General features: G+C 40.0%; 1 protein-coding gene across 1 annotated transcript in view; it reads right to left on the reverse strand.

Annotated features, from left to right (window-relative positions):
• LOC115783802 (prickle-like protein 2) overlaps positions 1-19,921 on the reverse strand; it is a 36,943-nt gene continuing 17,022 nt past the window's right edge. Inside the window, exons 2-9 of the mRNA XM_030734803.1 lie at positions 12,167-12,351; positions 5,426-5,539; positions 5,178-5,315; positions 4,710-4,913; positions 3,820-4,006; positions 3,104-3,258; positions 2,203-3,004; positions 1-2,103 (exon numbers count right to left, since the gene is read on the reverse strand). Of these exons, the coding sequence (XP_030590663.1) occupies positions 1,148-2,103; positions 2,203-3,004; positions 3,104-3,258; positions 3,820-4,006; positions 4,710-4,913; positions 5,178-5,315; positions 5,426-5,539; positions 12,167-12,298 (2,688 nt within the window). The 5' untranslated portion in view covers positions 12,299-12,351 and the 3' untranslated portion in view covers positions 1-1,147. The remainder of the gene's footprint in view (positions 2,104-2,202; positions 3,005-3,103; positions 3,259-3,819; positions 4,007-4,709; positions 4,914-5,177; positions 5,316-5,425; positions 5,540-12,166; positions 12,352-19,921) is intronic.

Raw genomic sequence — 19,921 nt, forward strand, 5'->3', positions numbered from 1 at the left:
TTCATTGACATACACTTTATTTTCAGTATGAGACAACAACAACAAATTAACATGCAAGCCTCCCTATCTCTACATCATGTTATACAAATAATGGTTCTTTAGTTACAAAATATATAAATATTTAAGACCATATATACAGGACATTTACATTACTACATCCATTATTAAAGTTTATTACTATATATACATTTAGCAGGTATTATTCTTTAATATTGTTATAATTATTGTTTGCATTATCATTATTATTGTTAGCATTATTATTAGTAGTATTAATCATCTATAGGTAACTCTCAAAAAAACCAAAGCATGTTGCAGAAGAGAAAACGGGACCATACCTGACGTTACTGTGCCTGAATGGTCAAGGAGCAGAGGCTGTCCGGCGCTCTGCCCTTGGTAAAGCATGGAGAGCCGGCTATGTAGAGCACAAGGTTCAAAAGACTATTTGTACAAGGTGATAACAGGGCTAGCGAGCCAACACTATATTCCAGCAGCATTTGGATTCCACTGAGGTAAACAATGACACAGCTTGGAATCTAGCACGTAGCTTTCACTATCCCAATACGATTTCTTGTTTGTCCACATAGAATAAGTTTACTGCCCAGGGCTTGGATCACTGAGCGGCGACGTGAACAGTCAGATCACTGTAGTTTGACCACTGTCCTTTTCAAACTGGAATTGTTCAATCTCTCTATAACATGGATACACGCACAGACACGCACATATGTCATGTTATTTACCTTGACCACAGTTTATGTAGTTGTCAAATTCATCAGTGCTTCCTGGTACCATCAGTTAATCTCCATCAGTGTAAACACTCCTGTTGTGTAAGCCAGCTGAGCTTCCTCTTAGGATTAGATCATTCTGTGTAGGTGTACACAAACACTACATGGTGTAGAGTTGTGTAAGCTCACAAGCACAAAAAATAGGCCTTTTTTTCCTCTTCAACCCCACCACGCACACACATACATACACACTCACATGCAAAAGCACACGCACAAACTCTCAATTCACTCTCACTTTCAGCTGTCTCACTCTCACCTTCCCACTCCCTCTGTTCCTCATCGATGCTGCTTTAACCGTCTCCTTACCTTTCTCTCTTATCTCTTTCACTCTCCTGCTCTTCCCTCCCCATCTCCTTGCTCTATATCTATGAAATGATGCAGTTTTTGCTCTTCCTCCTCTGGCGGGTGTGCAGCTGGCCATGAATCGGTCCGTGAAGAGGCCCATGATGGCTACCTATCCCAGAGGGGCTGTAGCGATGGCGCCGCTCCTCGTTGTTGATGTAGCACAGCTGCACGGGCCGAGGGATTGGTTCACCCATAAAATAAGCCTCTTCTTCCTCAGACTCAGAAGAAGAGGAGCAGCTAGAGCACCAGGGGTCAGCAGTTTCCATGTACCCATCGCCCCAGCATGGCCCACCCAGTCCAACAGGTTGCCAGCCAGCATTCTGCAGGGTAAGATCGGAAGTGGTGCGGGGGCAGGGCCGGTGGAGCTGCTGTCTGTACCCACCTGGGTCCAGGCCAAACAACTCCCGAGCAGCATGACCAGAGGGGAAGCGATCATAATCCTCCTGAACACGACGGTAGGGTGGCTCCATCATTTGAGTAGGCCGGTCTGCCACTAGGTGCAAGGCGTTGTCAGAACGAGAACGGCGAGAGCGTTTGTGGTGGCGGCCACTGCGGTGATGCCCGTTGCCGTTGTTTCCACGATGGTGTTTGCGGCGTCTGGGTTGTGGCTGCTGGTTCTGGGACACAGATTCCTGCCCACTTATGCTTCGACGGGGCATTCTGTCACTCATGGGAGCCATCCGCAGATTTCCACTGCTCCCCATCACCCCGACACGACCTTTACCATCAAAGCCAAGTGGCTGTGGGCCATCCCAATACTGCAGTGGGTAGCCGACTCTCAGAGGAGTGTACATGTTGTTGTTGTTGAAGGGGCGGGAGGAGGACAGTGATTCTGTGCTGTGGAACTGGACTGAGGAGCTGAGGGTACCCATGTTGCTCTTTTCAGACACATTCACACCTGAATCCTTACTCAGGTCAGGCATGGAAAACCTTGACAAATGCTCCTGACGCTTACTGACCCCATCTAGAGAGTTACCTGTTAGAATCAAAATCATATGTCAGATTTTCATATAATCTCATATAATTTATGTTTACAGTTATACTGTCAGTTATACTGTATGCTTTAATACCATACCTGTAGCATTAGACATTGTTAAGGAGTCCATGGATCCACGAGGGGTCTGTTCTAGAGGAGTGAGGGGCTCATTAAAGCTCATGGCATTGATGGGGTTCCTCCTGGTAAGTGGGGGTCTTCCATTTCTCTGGAATCCATGCAGACTGACACTTCTCTTGTCAGAGAAACCTTGGTTCTGGCTAGACATCTCATTGAAACTCATCTGGGTGCGCAGCTTGTTGGGTCTGAACTCATCCTGGCTGTGGTGCATCCAGTTTTCATTAAAGGAGTAGCCTCTCAGGGCAGCCATAGGGGTCCTCTTGGCATTCCCTTGTTCTTTTCCCCAGGAATCAGGCCTCTTCCCTGGGTTGGCAGGAGTCTGGGCTGGTGGATGTGCATTCGCACTGGGATTGTAGCCTTGTCTGGCATTACACTGACCCAGCAGATGAATGGATGTAGGGCTAGGGGAAGGATCCCGCTGAGGGCCTTCATAGGAAGCAGGGATATATGGGTCATCTCGGCTCATCCACACCTGGTTAAGGCTTGGGGCACGACTCGGAGTGCGGCTAGGGGTGCGGTTGGGTGTCCTGCTCGGAGTCTGGCTGGATGTGAGGCTTAAGCGATCCATCTGAACAGAGAGGGGATCCATGTCAGCAGACAGACGGTCTGGCATCGGTGGAGGAGCTGACTGGCGGGGTTCGGTGCTTCGCCTGTCCTGTTCGGCATTCCTTCGCTCCTTCTTTCCAATCTTGGTGCTGTGGCGGGACTCACGTGAGCGAGCACTTTGGAAGGCTGAGTCTGAGGAGTCAGACTCCTCTGGATCCTAATTGTTTGAAATAAAAAATATATTTGTAGAATTAGAAAACTGTATAAACAGTGGGTATATAGATAACTAAATAAAGAGTTGCTGTAGTTGTATTACCTGTCCAGCACTGCAGGACCGGGAACAGAAGATCTGCCCCTGCTTTGGCAGGAAGGGGCGGCCAAGAAGAGAGCGCTTGCAACGGGCACAGCAAAAACATTCCTCAGTTGCATGCCAGTGCTGTCCATCATAAGTCATCTGGCCTTGGTCAATGCCTTTGATAAGATGGGAAAGAAAACATTTTAGCATTTTAGTATCTATACAGGGGATTTAACGCAGACTGATCACAGACTAATTTTGACCATTAGATATTAAGCTAATTTTTGTCAGATATGCTGTAAGGGACAATTTCAATTATGAGCAAACAGAGCTCTTTATCTCTTAAAGTAAAATATTTATAATTTTATGCCCATAGATGATCACTCAATTTGTAAGATAACGTGAATAAATTTCACCAGCACTGCTCCCCAGCAAGAGGAAGTAATCATCTTTCACAGCTCCCATCTGGATACAACATGGGAGCACCCTCTGAAATACACTCTTTCACTGTTACTGGAGCTTGGGATGATAATAACTATCCACATTTCACTGCACTGAATCCGCCTCTACACAGCTGTGGCACATAAGGCTTCCAGAGCTGATAACAGTCATGCTTACAATAAATGGCTGTTAGAGGTTTTCTATGAAGCAAGTAGAGGAAAAGCATGTCTGTGTCTTTTGATAGCAATTCATATCTGTCAGAGGATTTGAAACAACAATAAAAGCATGTTTTGTACCTATGTGTTCTCCACATGCGTCACAGTACTCTGCATAAAGGGACTCGAAGCAGTTGCAGCAGTGTGGCCGTCCATCCTTCATGATGTAGCGCTGCCCGCCAAGGGTGGTCTCACACTCGTAGCAACAGAAATGCTTCATGTGCCAGTGCCTGCCTTCTGCCTCAGTGCACTCATCAGCAAAGATGATCTGCATGATTAAGACATTACATATATCAGCAGAGATAACACACACTCTATCTATCTTGCTGATGTGCTTAGGACAGAGTGGGGTACCTCAGGGTCCTATTCTGGGGTGTTTTTATATTTTTTTGTTTCCTGTACTACAGTAGGAACTTTTTTTGCTTTACTACCACTTAAAAGGAGTGTTCTCAGTAACTTGTAATTTTCAACATAGGTTATATTATCCAGTGACATATTAATTAAACTTCTGTAGTGTTAAAGCATTTTTTTATGAACCTCAGTTATATTTCAGTTGAATAAAAGTGATGATCTAGACATCCTTTTCACCTGTATTTTTTAAAAACTCATATCACTATGTCACTAAATTACTTCATGAAGAAACTGACATTTATTTTAACCAGATAGTTAAAGTGTCTACTGTCTTATAAGATATGCATGTGACATCAGGTTTATATCTGAAAGTTAAGGAAAATTAAACTGTTTATCAAATACAAATTCTCCTTCCAATATTTGCAGAGCACTGTGGCCTGACTTATTATTCTTGGTATTTCAAGCCTGTTTGCTATAAATTAGAACAGATTTTCTTTGTCGTGGCCAAAATACAGAGATATCTTTTCCCTCAAGACTGATTTCAACACGATTCAAGTCTGCGAGCAAGACCCATCCAGCCATTTCCAACCCTAAAGGGCTCCAAGTCCAGACAGGCGCACCTCATCACAGGCACAGCAGCGGGGTTTCAGCCTCTCGGCATGGTGCCGGCCACAGTAGATCTTGCCATCCTGGTGAAAGTATATGAGGTCCACCAATAGTTCCTCACACGTGCCGCAGACAAAGCACTGAGGGTGCCAGCATTTTCCATGACCCGCCCTTGCCGCAAAAACTACAATGTCCCCTCCATTTATCTGACCCCCACACTGCAGGACAGGACAGGAAAAGAGAGGAAATAAAATTGAGCAAAAAAAAAAACAAAATGAAAAGAAAGGTATGAAAGAAAGAGAGTCTCAAGAAAGAATCCAAACTGTAAAGTGTAAAAAAAAAAAATCATTAAGAAATCTTTTCAAGACCAAAATGCTTTTATAAAAGACCCTTAAAGATGTTTGCTACATGGGCGATGCCCCCAGCCAGGAAAAAGTAGGTCATCATTTGAGGATGGAAAAGATGTTAGTTGTTTAGTTTACCTTGTCACAGATGGCCCCATTGATCGTGAGGGGGAAAGGACGAACGTTTCCTCGGCCCAAGTTATCCTTCTTCCGCTGGTTGCTGAAGAGCTTGAGCTCTCGTTTCTCCTCCTCATCCAGTGCATTACAATAACGCACCTGAAACAACACCACTCACCATTAAAACTGAAATGTTACCTAACCACCAGAATGAAGAAAAGTCTTCATGTATAACTGAGAATTTTGTTGTGCAGCTGGGAATGCTTTACCTCATTGTCATGTGGTGGCAACTGGTGAAGCAACTGCTTGATGCGATATTTCTCTCCAGGGCTGTTAATATAGGGGACCTTCTCCTCTGGTAAGCAATTATAATACTGATGCACCTGAAACAAACAAAATCAAACATGTGGTTCTGCCATAGAGTTTTAAAAAAAATTAAGCTTACATTAAAGCATTGACAGACTGTCCACTTGGTATTACAAACTTAGTAAACATACATCCTGCAAAAATGAATTAAAACCCATTTCAGGGCAAAAAGTTAAATGTTAAATATTCACTCTCTTTTTTTCAATGTGTTTAGTCTCAACTAACCCTGATGTAAATATTCTAGATGTTTTGATACAAAATGCTTGATTATGTTAGTTGCTAACCTCATCTGTTTGCTATTTGGTGCTTACAACAACTTGGAAAGTCAGAGAAAATGTTTCTACATGATTTGCCAAGTTCTTGACATCACACACAAAAGCATGATAGATGAAGTAAATACATCTGTTTGGAGGTTAGAAAGTTTTGATTAATGATACAAATTTACGCATTGCACATCATTCTTTTTGATTTTAATTTGTACTGCAGTATCAGGATTTAATTATTATTTCCCCCCAACATCAAGTGACATACATTACTGTGCAAACGTCTCAAGCCTCCCCGAATTCGTTCATAGTTTGCTTCCATGGAGCCAGACTTTGTCATTTTTAAAGTGGTCTTGAGCAATAGGTCTCCAGGCTGTCTGAAGTTCTTTTGAAGTCTTTCTTTGGATACTGGCTACTTTTTTACTCAGTTTCAGTCCAGTCCTTGTACTTGGCCATTTTCAGAGGAATGTTATGTGTTTGTTACCACCTAACACGGACCTATGAATCAAAAAAAGGCACCTAACCAGTGTTGTGTCTACACATAACAGGCAACTTAAAAACTAGCCAGGGGTGCCCAGATGGCTCAGTGGTGGAGCAGGTGACCACATGCATATACCACGTTGCGGTGTGGGTGGTGCAGGTTCAAGTCCCGGCCTGTTGCCAGTTAGCCCGTGTGTTTTCCCCATTTCCTGTCTCCCTCTACTGCCGATAAAAGCCGCTGTGACCAAAAATGCAAAATTGAAAGAAAAAAAAAAAAAAAAGCCAGCAGCCTGTTGCAAAAACACAGGCTGCTGGGAACATAATTTGTTCCCATTTCTTTAGTTGAGTCTATGAACAATGCCAAAGATAACACAGTCTGACAGACATGAAATTGTAATTTTGCACCTACAAGGTGATTCTCAAAGATTAGCTATTAGCTGGTGTCTTCCCAAAAATCTGAGAAAACTGGAGAAGTGGCCTACAAAATATCTACAGTGGATGAACAGTATCTGAAGGTCATGTCCTTAAGAAATAGTAACACATCCAGCAAAGACCTGACACAGGACCTGAGCGATGCACCTGTCCCTTCAGTTGATCCATCTATTGTTCACTGAAGTCTCATCAGAGATGGTCTCAATGAAGGGGAGCTATCAAGAAGCTATTCTTAAAGAAAGGAAAGACGGAGGAAAGGCTGAGGTATGCCAATTTACACAAGAACTGGACTGAGAATCAATGGCAACAGGTCTTACAGAGTGATAAATCCAAATTTTTGGTTCAAATTGTCATCAGTTGTCATCAATATGTGCAGAGGAGGTCAGGAGAGAGTTTCTGCATTCATCTGCGTCTGTACATTTCAGCTAGTAGAGTTGGAGATCTTGTCAAAATTGATGGAATTGTGAATGCAGAAAAGTACCATCTGGAAAGCATCTGGTTGGTAAGACCTTCATTTTCAGCATGCCAATGAACCCAAACACACTGCTAATGCAGTAAAAGAATACCTGGACAGAAAAAAACACACAATGGAACACTATCAGTCATGGAGTAGCCCCCCCAGAGCCCGGACCTCAACATTATTGAAGCATTATTGTGGATTCATCTTGACAGAGAACAGGACAAAAGGTAACTAACAGCCAAAGAAAAGCTTTGAATGTCCTTCAAGAAGCATGAATACCTATCCCTGAAGACTAATTAAAGGAATTAGAAGAAAGCGTGCCTAAGAGAGTTCAGGCTGTATTGAAGAATAAAGACGGTGATATCAAAACTCCACTTTCAAGCTTAGAATTGTACAAACTCTGTTTTTGCCTCATATACTGTATTTCCATTTATGTTTGCACATATTTCAATAATGCTGCATCTATTTCTCCTCTTCCTTGCAATATAAATGAGGGGTGGCTCAAGACTTTTGCACAGTGCTGTAGATTAGTTTGAACAGTCCTTTAAAAGCAGTAACTATGACAGCAAGTTCAGTAAAGAAATTACAGACTGGAATAAGCTTTTATTTTGTATGATAATAAAATATAACACATCTTTATAGTGTCTGTTTTGTTTCTAAAGTTGGACTTAAAACACATGAACACTGTGAGACTGAACCATTTGAAGAGACCAGGAATGCATGGTCAGTGCAGCTCTGACAAGAGAGAACCACAAAATTGGAGATAGGCAGAAAAAGAGCAAGAATACAGCAGCTATCTGATCCACTGTGAATATGGAAATATTAAAAGGCAAGTATTGTACTAATATTTAAAATTCATTTTTCTGTTCTTGAACTCTCATAGAGTACTTTGCATGATTCAGTTAAAAAAAATAATCACTATTTAATTTAGACTTTTCTTTAGTGCAGCTCTTCAATTCATCACCCAAAACAAACATTTTCAGTTTTGCTCTTACTTCTTCTAAGACAACTTTCTTCCGATTGGCTGATGCTCACAAATAGAAGGTTTAAACAGCAGGTGGGTGGGGCTGGTGTGCTTAACAGAATTAGTTCAATGGAATTATTAAAAAAAATAATGATAATAATAATGAAACTGTCCTGGACAAAAAGGATGGTACCCTTAACTTAATACAATCTTTTGAGGCAATCACTAATATAAAGTGATTTCTGTAAGTCTCAGTGAGACTTTGCACCTATTGACAGGGATTTTTGGCCCATTCCTCATGAGCAAACTGCTTCAGCTGTCTCAAGTTTGAAAGGTGCCTTCTCCAGACTGAATGTTTCAGTTCCTTCCACAGATGTTCAATAGGATTTAGATCAGGGCTCACAGAAAGCCACTTCAGAATAGTCCAGTGTTTTGTTCTTAGCCATTCCTGGGTGTTTTTAGATGTATTTTGGGTCATTATCCTGTTGAAGGACCCATGACCTGTGAATGTAACAAAGCTTTCTGACACTGGGCAGCACATTTCACTCCAGAATCCCTTGATAGTCTTGAAATTTCATTGTAGCCTGCACAGATTCAAGACACCCTGTGCCACATACAGCAAAGCAGCCCCAGAACATAACTGAGCCCCCTTCATGGTTCACAGTAGGTACAGCACTTTTCTTTTCTTTTCTTTCTATGCTTCATTTTTACATCTGTGAACACAGAGCTGATGTAACTTGCCATAAAGCTCCAGTTTTGTCTCATCTGTCCAAATGACATTCTCCCAGAAGCTTTGTGGCTTGTCAATATGCATTTTGGCAAATTCCAGTCTCATTTTTTATGATTTGCTTTCAACAGTGACGTCCTCCTTGGTTGTCTTCCATCAAGTCTGCTTTGGCTCAAACAGTGACTGACGGTGAAATCTGACACTGATGTACTTTGACCTCGGAGTTCACCTCTAATCTCTTTGGATGTTGTTCTGGGTTCTTTGGTTACCATTTGTATTATCAGTCTCTTCAATTTGTCATCAAATTTCCTCTGACAGCCACGTCCAGGGAGGTTGGCTACAGTCCCGTGGACCTGAAACCTCTGAATAATATGTGCAGTTGTAGTCATAAAAACATCAAGCTGCTTGGAGTTGGTCTTATAGCCTTTACCTTTAACATGCTTGTCAATAATTGTCTGTCTCATCTCCTGAGGCAGCTCTCTCCTCAGCTTTCTGTGGTCCATGTTCAGTGTGGTACAGTGGTATACACCATGATAGCAAACAGCACAGATAATTTACAAGACACACCTTAGTTTAATCTGTCCATGTGGTCAACTTATTATCTTTTCTAGGGGAACCATCATTTTTGTCCAGGCCAGTTTTATTAGTTTGTCTTTTAAAATAATTTGGTTAAACCACAATTCAAAAACAATGTCTGATTTTCATGAGTTAATTTTCAATAAAATTTGTATTTCTTATTATCTTTGTGAGTTTCAAGTTATTTCAGTGACCATTGTGTGTTTTTCTGTCTTTAACAAAAGAGCACCAACAATTTTGGCCCTGTCTGTAATTCCTCCATTATACTGTATAAAAGCGTGGCTGGTTTATATAATCTATAAAAATTTACATAATTTATAAAAATTTGTTTATGCCTTGCACTTGGAAGTCAATGTCTGGAATTGAGTGTTCAGCACGTCGAGCTCTGTGCTGCTGCAGACACAACCTTGAACAGCAGCAGATTCTTTAAAATTTCAACAGCTAATATTCACATTGCTTAAAGGAAATCTTATACTTGCACTGCAGTTAGAATTCACGATGCAGCAGCACTTTGTATCCACACCCTGAACCTTCTTTTGTAATTAAATGTTAGCCAATAAAACAGAGAAAACCTTGAGTGGAGTTTGAGAAGTAAACACTCATAGGATATAAAGCAATCTTGTTACTTGCCTCTAATTTTCAACAAAACAGGCTTTCACATAAAGTGGTTCAGTGTTCAGTGCAGTGTAAAGATCTATTTTACTGAAGATTCTTCTGATTCAATTTACTTAATCAGTAGGGTGGACAGGGAGAGGGAAAGGTGGTTCTTCTTTGAATACCTCCTGTCATGCCCACGTTTTACTCTATGCTGAGGAGGATGACACTGACCCTTATGAAAGTCAAAATCATTTGAGCTGAGTAACTTTGCTCTGAGAGCAGTCCCTCAAATGTGCAACAGGTAAGCAAAAAACACTTTAAATGCTTTAAATGTGATCCATTTTATGCAAACCTGTACAGGTTATTTTCAGCTTATTTTACTTACTGGTTCTCATGTTCAAAAAAAGTTCAACACACTGCCTCCATTTTGCTTATTTTTTAAAATCCACCGGTTAACAGGCTATCACACCTGGGAAACAGGGACAACTGACCTTTAAATGAATGGCAAATGTTGATCAACTAACTGATTAATCTAGCAATTAATCAGCTCTGAACTTAGTGGAATCTCTATCCCGTCAAATCCTTGTTTCTGAAGTAACTCCTTTAGACAGTAAATATAATTTTTCACAATGAGAAATAATAAAATAATAAAACATTGCCTTTATGTGTTGCAACAAATATTGAATAGCTCTTTTGGTAATAAAGTCCATATCTCCTGGAAACTAGATCAGAGATGGTTAATAATAATAATTTTTTGTCACTAGAGAAACAAAATGCTTCGATGAGGCAGACCTGACACAACCAAACCTTTCTGAAACCATAAATGTTTTCAACTGGAGAGTTTGAGTCCTGACAACTTGATGAACTATGATACAAAATTATGATTATCTTTTAAAATTCAAGTCGCCTTAATTGCACAGAGAGAAATCAGATGTGACAGGCTTAAAATTCATTACGTTCAAATGTATTAAAAAAAGAAACAGGCAGCTTCAAATTGCCTGCACCTCCTGTTGGATGACAGAGGCTGCAGCCTCTTTGAGCATCCTGTCAAGATGGCTGACTGAAGAAAATGACTGTTATCAGCCCATCCTGTCATCTGTTAACAGAGCACTAGGAGGCCTGTTGCATTGGAGTGCTTCTCATACTAAATAAAGACAGAAGTGTTTATACCGAATATAGTTGAACACAACTGTGTTTATCTTATGTCAGAGCTGACAAAAACAACAGGCAAAAATTTAAAAAAAAAATGAGGAGGAAATATCCTTTGCAGAACCGATTGCATTAGCTTGGTCATGCATGCAATTAAAAGGCATTTAAACTGCAAATGAGTTCAGACAGAGAATTGGGAAACTGGTACGCATAAACACGCTTCCACACATTTTCAATTACATTCATCCAAACATTCACTGACTCAAATTATTTCCAGTTCTGTGGGTTTAAATTTGCTAAGTTACACTAAAAAAAAAAAACACAGCAAACTGAGGGTAAGGGCGCCTAAAAGACCACTAAATGTGAAAGAACATTATCTTATTTCAAGAAGTAAGCCATCATGTACTTGATAGTGATCAGTGAAGCAGCTTTTTAAAAATGAGTCCTACATAAACCCACCGATACATTTGAACATGTTATACTTAAAATAGTCGCAGGGCCTTTCTGACATTTTATCAAATCTTTAGTTGCTTCACATTTGTTCTTCAGACAGTGCAATCAACTAATCAGTGTGTGGCTTCTTTTCATAATTTCAGTTATGGTTGTCATTCTGTCTGACTCTCAATTTGGTTTCTACACAAAGTCAGTTTAACACTGACAGCTGGAAAATGTCCTTACAATTATTCCTCCCTGACATGCCTGACAGCTGAGCCTTAATGATTTGTAAGTCATCCCTGCCCTTCTCCCCACTCTAACCCAAACAGACAACAGCACCATGAAGGGGATTTAAAACAATGATGATAAGTTGTCTTGTTTTCAGATCAGTGAATTTTCCAGCTCAGGATTATTTAGATAGATCCTTTATCATCCAAATAATTTAATTCTCTTGACCGACTCGTTACAATTCGATAAGAACTGGCTTTTTTGGACAACAATAGGGAATAGGTAATGAAGCACTCACAAAAAATTGTGAAGTGAAAATCTGTAACTATGTACCTGCTCAGGACTGAGGCCAGGGGGAACCCAGACGTATTCCTCCAGTGCACATCCAGAGTCATCATCAGAGGTGGAATTCCTCTGGAAATCGTACATCAGCTTGGTGATGGTCTTCTCCATCTCCAGAGACATGGCTGTCACAACATGCTCCACTACCCAAACCGCTTCAGTGGGCACAGGTATTCCTGTGGAGGAAACAGACAGGAGAGTGAGGGCAGGGCAAAAAGGGACTGCAATAACAACAAAAAAAGATAAGAGGAATCAAAGGACACAAAGGAGTAAAAATTTTGACATTAAAGATACTGCTTCCTTTTTCTGAGCATACATTAGTAGTGTAGTGGTTTAAATGTCTGCCAAACAAGCAAAAGATCCCCTGTTCAATGCTGGCAGGAAACACGAATCTATTTGGGGTTGGGTAAAGAAGGGCATTCTTCTTGATGGATAAAAAATCAGCCAAATCACACATATGACCATGACGACCCCTTATGAATAAGGGAGCAGCCAAAAGTAGCTTGGTGCCTATGCCCATCTTTCATATACAGTCTGTACTTTGTTGTAACTCTCATGCGTTCATTATTATCAGGCTGTCCTAAAAGCTCCCTGAAAAGATCCAAAATTCTGCAGCTAGAGTACTGACAGGGACTAGAAAGAGAGAGCATATTTCTCCCATATTGGCTTCTCTTCATTGGCTCCCTGTTAAATCCAGTTTGTAGGCTTTTCATCAGGTCCTGGTACCATGTACTTTTTTAGCACCCACTCAGCTGGGGTTCCAAGCGATCCAAAAATGTGACGTAAAAGAACAGCATGCCACTGACTGGCCAGGCAGTGTCGTCACTAGCTGAGTCATGAGAGCGATTCCTTCACCAGAATCAACCGCGCTACTTTTAAAACACGACAGCAAGAAAATGGAGGAATGCAAACCAACCCCGTGGTCGAATGAGGAGGTGCAGACGTTTCTATGCTTGGTGGCAGATGAGAGAATCCAGAGGGAGCTAGACGAAACGACGAGAACTGCGAACGTTTATCATGAGGTCTCTGAGCCAATGGCTGCTCTCGGTTACCATCGCACAACACAGCAGCATAGACATTGTTCTGTTGTGTTTGAGTCGCATATATATTACGTCAAGAGACTACTGCCTGCATTTCCCACATTGAGGTGGTACTCAATTTTAATGGACACAAAACAAGACCTTTTCCACTAGTAGATACTAGTGGAAAAGAGGCATAAGAGTTTGCAGCCACTATAGCCACTAAGATTTCCTAATCAGGGCTAAAGGCAAACCTAGTAACTAAATTAAACTAGAACTTCAGTGGCAGAGTAGCTCATGATCAATTACAAATCACAGGTTAATGTGTGAAGTACAGAAAGAAAGTGCTAAGTTTTGTTGTAATTGGTTGAATGACACAAATTAATGAGAATTATAATCCACTGAGACGTCAAGGAGGCTGAGAGTCATATCCAGGACCAATTATTCTCATTTCACCAAAATCTGACCAATACTCCTACAGTATTTATTGACTTTATGCACTACTGATACTCCTAGATTCTAGGAGGAGCAATAATTCTTGTAAAAATGGATAAGTGCCCATAAAATTTGAAGTACTGTATGACCTTGAGTACAATTTGGGTGAAGACCCATTAGGTGACCACTGTGTGTCACAAATTTGCTCAAATTTTGATCAATTCTGATCAGGGATTCTTGCGAATTGAGGATGGATGACGTGTCGACATTACAGCTGAGTGAACTAAAAAAAAAAGAAAGAAAAAAGGTTTCCAGAGTAAACCTGTATCCGTGAGAATGGTCAAGGGGAACAGGAATGTCTGTATCAAATCTGACTGCAATTCAGTCAACACAACACATTTTTTTTTTTTTTAGAAAAACACAAACGTCAACCTCACAGTGGAAAAAGTTAAGAGATTCACAAGCCAGTAAAATTAATGGCAAGTCAGAGAGACTTTTGTACAAATCTGTCAAAGTCAGCGGCATGCATCCGCTGGGGATCATGGCTGTCTGTGCAAGAGTCTTCCAGCCTGGCAATCTATCCAATATAAATATTTCAGCTTGAACCAAAGTGGCGTACTGACCAACAGCTTAAAATTTTAATCAGGTCTGTGAAATGCATTCAGAATAATTTATCCCAAAAAGAAATTTACACAATATCAAAGTTGTACGCCAGTCCCAGGACATCATTATCAGCAGACACTGTTTAATCTGCATTTACTGCGTTACTTAGAGGTATGGAGAGGAGATCAGTTCAATCTTTTCCTCATTTCTATTTGAGAGGAGAACAGCTGCACACATTACTGGCACATGAATAATTAACAGCAGTAAAATCGCCTCCACCAGCAAAGTATGAAAATGAAATGCAACTCATTTCACAAGGTATTTAGTGAGATGGCAATGAGCACGGGATGGAGGTGTGTTTACATCTCACGGATTGTTATTTCAAAAGCTGATGAGTGGAGAGATATTACAATTAATTAATGCAAATTGGTGAAAACAATTGTTCTTTCGAACACTGTCTGTATCTCATATAAAATGAGGAAACCAACTGTTTTGCAATTAAAAAGTGCAGTCTGACCCATGTGGACTTGTACATAAAAATGAAACAGCAGATGACACATTTGTTCTGTGTCTGCAGGTTGTACATCAAGGTCATAGCAGTTCAGTGAGAAAAACAACACTGGATGATGGTCGGTGAGAAAGTGTGAACAAGACATTTGTGATTCAAAATGATTTTTCCCAAACTATGATGCAGGTCTTCTCTGGCAATTTCAGAGAGCAACACTATTTCCTACAGATTAGAAATCACAGAAAAACACAGCTTAAGCAGTGGCCAAGGAACAGCAGACATTTCCACAGACTGAGCCAGTGAGTCAGCCTCCATCCAAGCAGAGCTGAGTACTGTTTATCTCTCTAAGATGGGTGCTGCTGATTTCTTTGTGAAGAGAGATCGCAGGTATGTAACCTTGAGCCTCTAGCCTGGCCCGAGGCTGTTCGTCATTAGTGCATGGAGGCTGAGTGAGAGTGGGCCTGCTGGGCAACCTGCAGCCTGTTGCTGCAGACAGACATCACTTCAAATGTGATGTCCACTGGCAATGTGAAATCAGTGATTCCATGCTGAATTTTAACTAGATTCTGTCATTATTCATTATATATTGCCTAAATTCCCCTGATGCTTCTATTGTCAATATTAAAGCATCATTCATACTTGGCCATAAAACATTATTGATCATATTGATATAAGACTGCCATGTGTTGTCTCATCTATAATTATGTCAACATCACTTTGAAGGGTCAACTGGTCACTGGCGGACATTCCAATTTTGCAGAAATGGCCCACTTATTCTATAACCTCAGTAAACACTTTCCTGATTTAAACTGCTAGTTTCAAGCCTTACTGAATACAAACTGGCATTCAAGTTATAAATTATAGTCTCCACTAGAGCCAAAAAGGATAAAGCAGGTCTGATTTGTGATTACCAAGTTGTCATATAAGCAGGCAGCACCACTAGACTTCTGTGCCAGAGCCGCCCTCTTGCTTGTCCGGTTTCTAAACACCATGGTAGCAATGGAGGCTTCACACTATGACTTCACTGATCAGTGACTGAGGTCACAGTGGCCAGGTCCATCTCTTTTATACAGTCAAAGTTTGGGTCCCAGACTATTACTTGGAAAGGAGCAATGACAGTTGCCACGGTTGTTACTGTCAGGAAACTAGCAGGAATTCCTAGCAAAATGTAAATAACTGCATTTTCTAAAAAAAAAAAAAAAAAAAAAATATATATATATATATATATATATATATATATATATAGACTGAAGGCAGGGGGGAAACACAGTTAGCCTTCATCAAATGAGGAATAATATGACTTCCCACCTTAATTACATGTTGTGTCTTGTAAACTAACAAGACAGCCATAATTACACAAGAATAAACTGGAATAAATTTAACTCTGATATTACAAACATGTGCAGAGCTAGAAAGTTCACTGTTAGAAGATTTTTAAGAGGCTGATTCTGTTCCTTTGCTTGTCTGTCACTACTAAAATAATGATGTCAATCTGGAAAAGTAAACTTATCATATCTTAAGTATTAAATACAAAACATACATATATATATATATATATATATATATATATATATATATATATATATATATATATATATATATATATATATATATGACCATGTATGGTATTTAAACTACAAATGAATACTAGAATTAGAAAAGCCAGTTGGCTTTTATACAAGCAATAGTGATCCTGTTTCCCTGTGCCCGGTATTTGTGTGATTCGGGAGCATTTGGAATTTATTTTGCACACACAAATTGCTAGATTGAGAGGACGACAGCTTCCCTTTTCGCACCAGTGCTTCGATTAATGGTCCCTTCACACCATACTTATTAAGATGTGCTGTAAATCTCTACTGTGCATTATTAAACAAAGACACAGTGTCCAACTGTCTAAACGCGATGTGTTGTCTTTACACTCTAACTTTTGACTGGATGCACATTCAGCTGGTACAGAAGGCTGCTGATGAGTGTGTGACTTTTTGACGTAATACACACTCGACAGGCCGACTAGTTAGTCACTGCACTCTCCTCTGTTCTTCCCCAGCAACACAAAGAGAGAGAGAGAAGTTGTGAAGTTCTGTTTCCTGGAGGAGGCTACTTCTGTGTTATGCATTTTCAGAAAAAAATGGGTAATATTTTTAGAGGGGAAATAAACATTTAAACAGAGTTTTTTTTTTAACTTGTAATTGCCTTCTAGGATGTAAGGCGTTGTTTATTGTGCCCACATTCACATGCCTTTGTAAATATTCCTACCACTTAGGAGAGTACTCTAATGTCTGAGTTTGCTGATTGCTGTATTTTATGGCAAACTGTAGAAAATCACCATGTAGTGCAATCAGTTTTTTCAGTTTAAAACAGGATGGTAATTTTTTCTTTCACTAAACATATATTAGCAGTTTACTTCACGAGAAAGTAAGAAGTTTAAATGTTCTAAACACCTTATAAATTATTATATAATTATTAAAGATATCTTTCCTTAACAGAATGTGCATTAAGCATTAAAATGGACCTATTATAGCTTTTCTTATTTATTTATTTGTTTTTAGCTCCAAAAGCTCTGTTTCAGATTATCATATGAGAGGGTGACCCTAATATTGTCATCTCAGGCACACAGCTCTGGCTGTGAGGGCAGAAGCCCCACCCACCTGCCATCCAAACCTTCTGCTTTTGACAGGCAACCAATCAGAAGAAAGGTGGCTTTAAAGAAAGAGGAGCTTATTTCAAACAGAGGATAAACTGAGGGGCTGCCCTGGCCCTTCTGGGATAAATAAAGATTATTGCAGTTGCTCTAGTTGCTCTACAAATACACTGCAAAGCCCACTTAAGGCATGTTTAGTGTTTGTAAGGTTTGCGGGTTTTTAAGTATATAAGTGTTAGATGCTTTTGTAATTAATAGTGTGTAAAGATCTATGGCAGAAATTCTTGCTGTACAAGATCAAGAGATGCCACAACTAATCAATACACTTTCAATGAAATAGAAAGAGGTCATTAGAAATCCCTTGAAAGTGTATGAATAATAAAAAGGTACGGTTTCTACAATAATACCTGCACTATATAGCAAGATTCTAATAAACATAACTGGTGCAATATGGAGCCAATTCAATTAAAACATATGAAAAAAAAACCATGAATAACTACCTCAATCATTACAGTAAAATGTGAACATTATGTACGGTCATGCTTTCACAATACCACAGTGATCTACCTTCATAGTATAGTTATGAAATAATGGATGGATGGCCTACAAAAGGTTTTAATTTTTTACTGTTTTCAAACAAAGAACTGAATCAGGTTTAATGTGGATTAAAATTCTTTTAGTGTCAGTGTGAATGTGAGAATAATCTTCTCTTCACTCTCCAGTGATTTCAATCTGTGACTGGTGAAGCACCAGGCTGAACATAGCTCTTCAGAGTCATTTTAAGTCTTTTGTGACCTCCATCACTGGTGTCCGTCTTAAAAGGTCACTGAGTTTTTTTTTAGGACAGCCTGCCCTGCACAGAATTACAGCTGTGCCATACTCCTTTCATTTCCAAATCATTTATTTAGAGAGGTTCACTGAGCTGCAAATGTTCCTGTATCCATGTCCTCACTTGAGCTTGTCAGATTTATTGTGGACTCCAACAGACTGACACACCTTGGTACCCACAACTAATTATATAGCATCTAAAATCTGGTGGCTACATCAGTGATAATTTGGTGCTTTGTAATAAATACGGGGAAGACTAACGCAAGCAAGTGTTTCTTATTGGTAATTAATTGAGATAATGAAGCAGAGATGTTATCGCAGTGATGAAAAAAGGCACCTTAATTCCACACTCATTACATGTTGTTAAACTAGAAAACGTCGAGTCCTTATTATAAGTCTTTTTTATACTGACAAATGATACACAGAAATGAAAATTTCAGACAGTGATGAATGCTATTTTAACCAGGTGCTGTGGCAAGTATACAGAAGAGAAGACAACTCAGCTGAAGTGTACCACAGTGAGGCTGCAGTCAGCCAACTGTAGGTCATTTGGAAAAACTCTGCAAGTTGCCATGGCAACCGATTGGTGTGCAAAGTCTTCAACAACACCCATACACAAGTGTCTGTAGAAATCTAGGCCCATGACTTTATTGATTTAATTATAAAGTACAAGGAGGGAGAAGCTTCCCTTTCACTGTATTTTTTCTTAAGTATGTTGATGTTATTAAATAATGGCCAAGGCACACTGTGTTTGACTCAGTTTTTCTATAATTTGCCTCTCCTTCACTTGAATCCAATTAGCAGAGCCTTCATTTACACATAAATTAACTGAGATTAATCAACATCTCTTTGCCAGAGGAGAGAAGATCTTCACAACAAATGGGGTAATTTTGAGAACAAAGAGAAGAGGCTCGATGCACAATAGCTCAAATATTATTGAGAGAAACGACTCTTGAAAGCGCACGTTATCCGGAAACCGAAGGAGAGAAAAAGAAAGATATAAAGAAACAATAGATAAAAGGCTGTAGATGCGGTGTTAAGAGCAATGCTTTTCCTTTTTCACGTGTCATGCTTCACCCACCTCCCTCCTTCCTCCTCCCATCCTCATGTGCCTCTGACAGGCTCTGTGTGGGTGTGCATGAGAGAAAGAGAAGGAGAGGGAGTGATGGAGAGAAAAAGCTCTTATTTATGTAAAAGCTGACATGAGAGGAGGTGCTCGGCTGAAGCACAGAGCCTGACCGAAGCTCTGTTAACTCTTCGCAGGCAGAGCGATGCCAATTAAATTCGACTATCTCCATGTCAGCGAGAATAATGCAAAGCTCACTTGTAATCTCTTTATCTGTTACCAGTGCACAGAATGGAAGGAGTAATTACAACTTCCATTGGCTGAAAATTCCCCGCCTCTTTGTGTTTACAATGCTCCTTTTAAAATCATCCTGCAATCTGAAAAACTAGTGAGGATACTTAAAGCGAATGTAATCACTCCCTTAATATACAAAATCAGGACAAAAGAGGCTTGTAATTGTCTCAACAGTGTCTTGATTGTCAGCTACCATCAGTGCTGTATGCAGACAATTATGTCATTGTAAACAGACACTGTGTAGAATTATAATCCCAGCATACAGTAATTAATCACTTTTGCCTGTTGTGGCTTCAGCTGCAGTGTTTCAGATAACTGTTGAGGGTTCAGGAATGCTGTTAAACCACTTAAT

This window comes from Archocentrus centrarchus, chromosome 7 (genome assembly GCF_007364275.1).
Source record: "Archocentrus centrarchus isolate MPI-CPG fArcCen1 chromosome 7, fArcCen1, whole genome shotgun sequence".
Taxonomy (NCBI): Eukaryota; Metazoa; Chordata; class Actinopteri; order Cichliformes; family Cichlidae; genus Archocentrus; species Archocentrus centrarchus.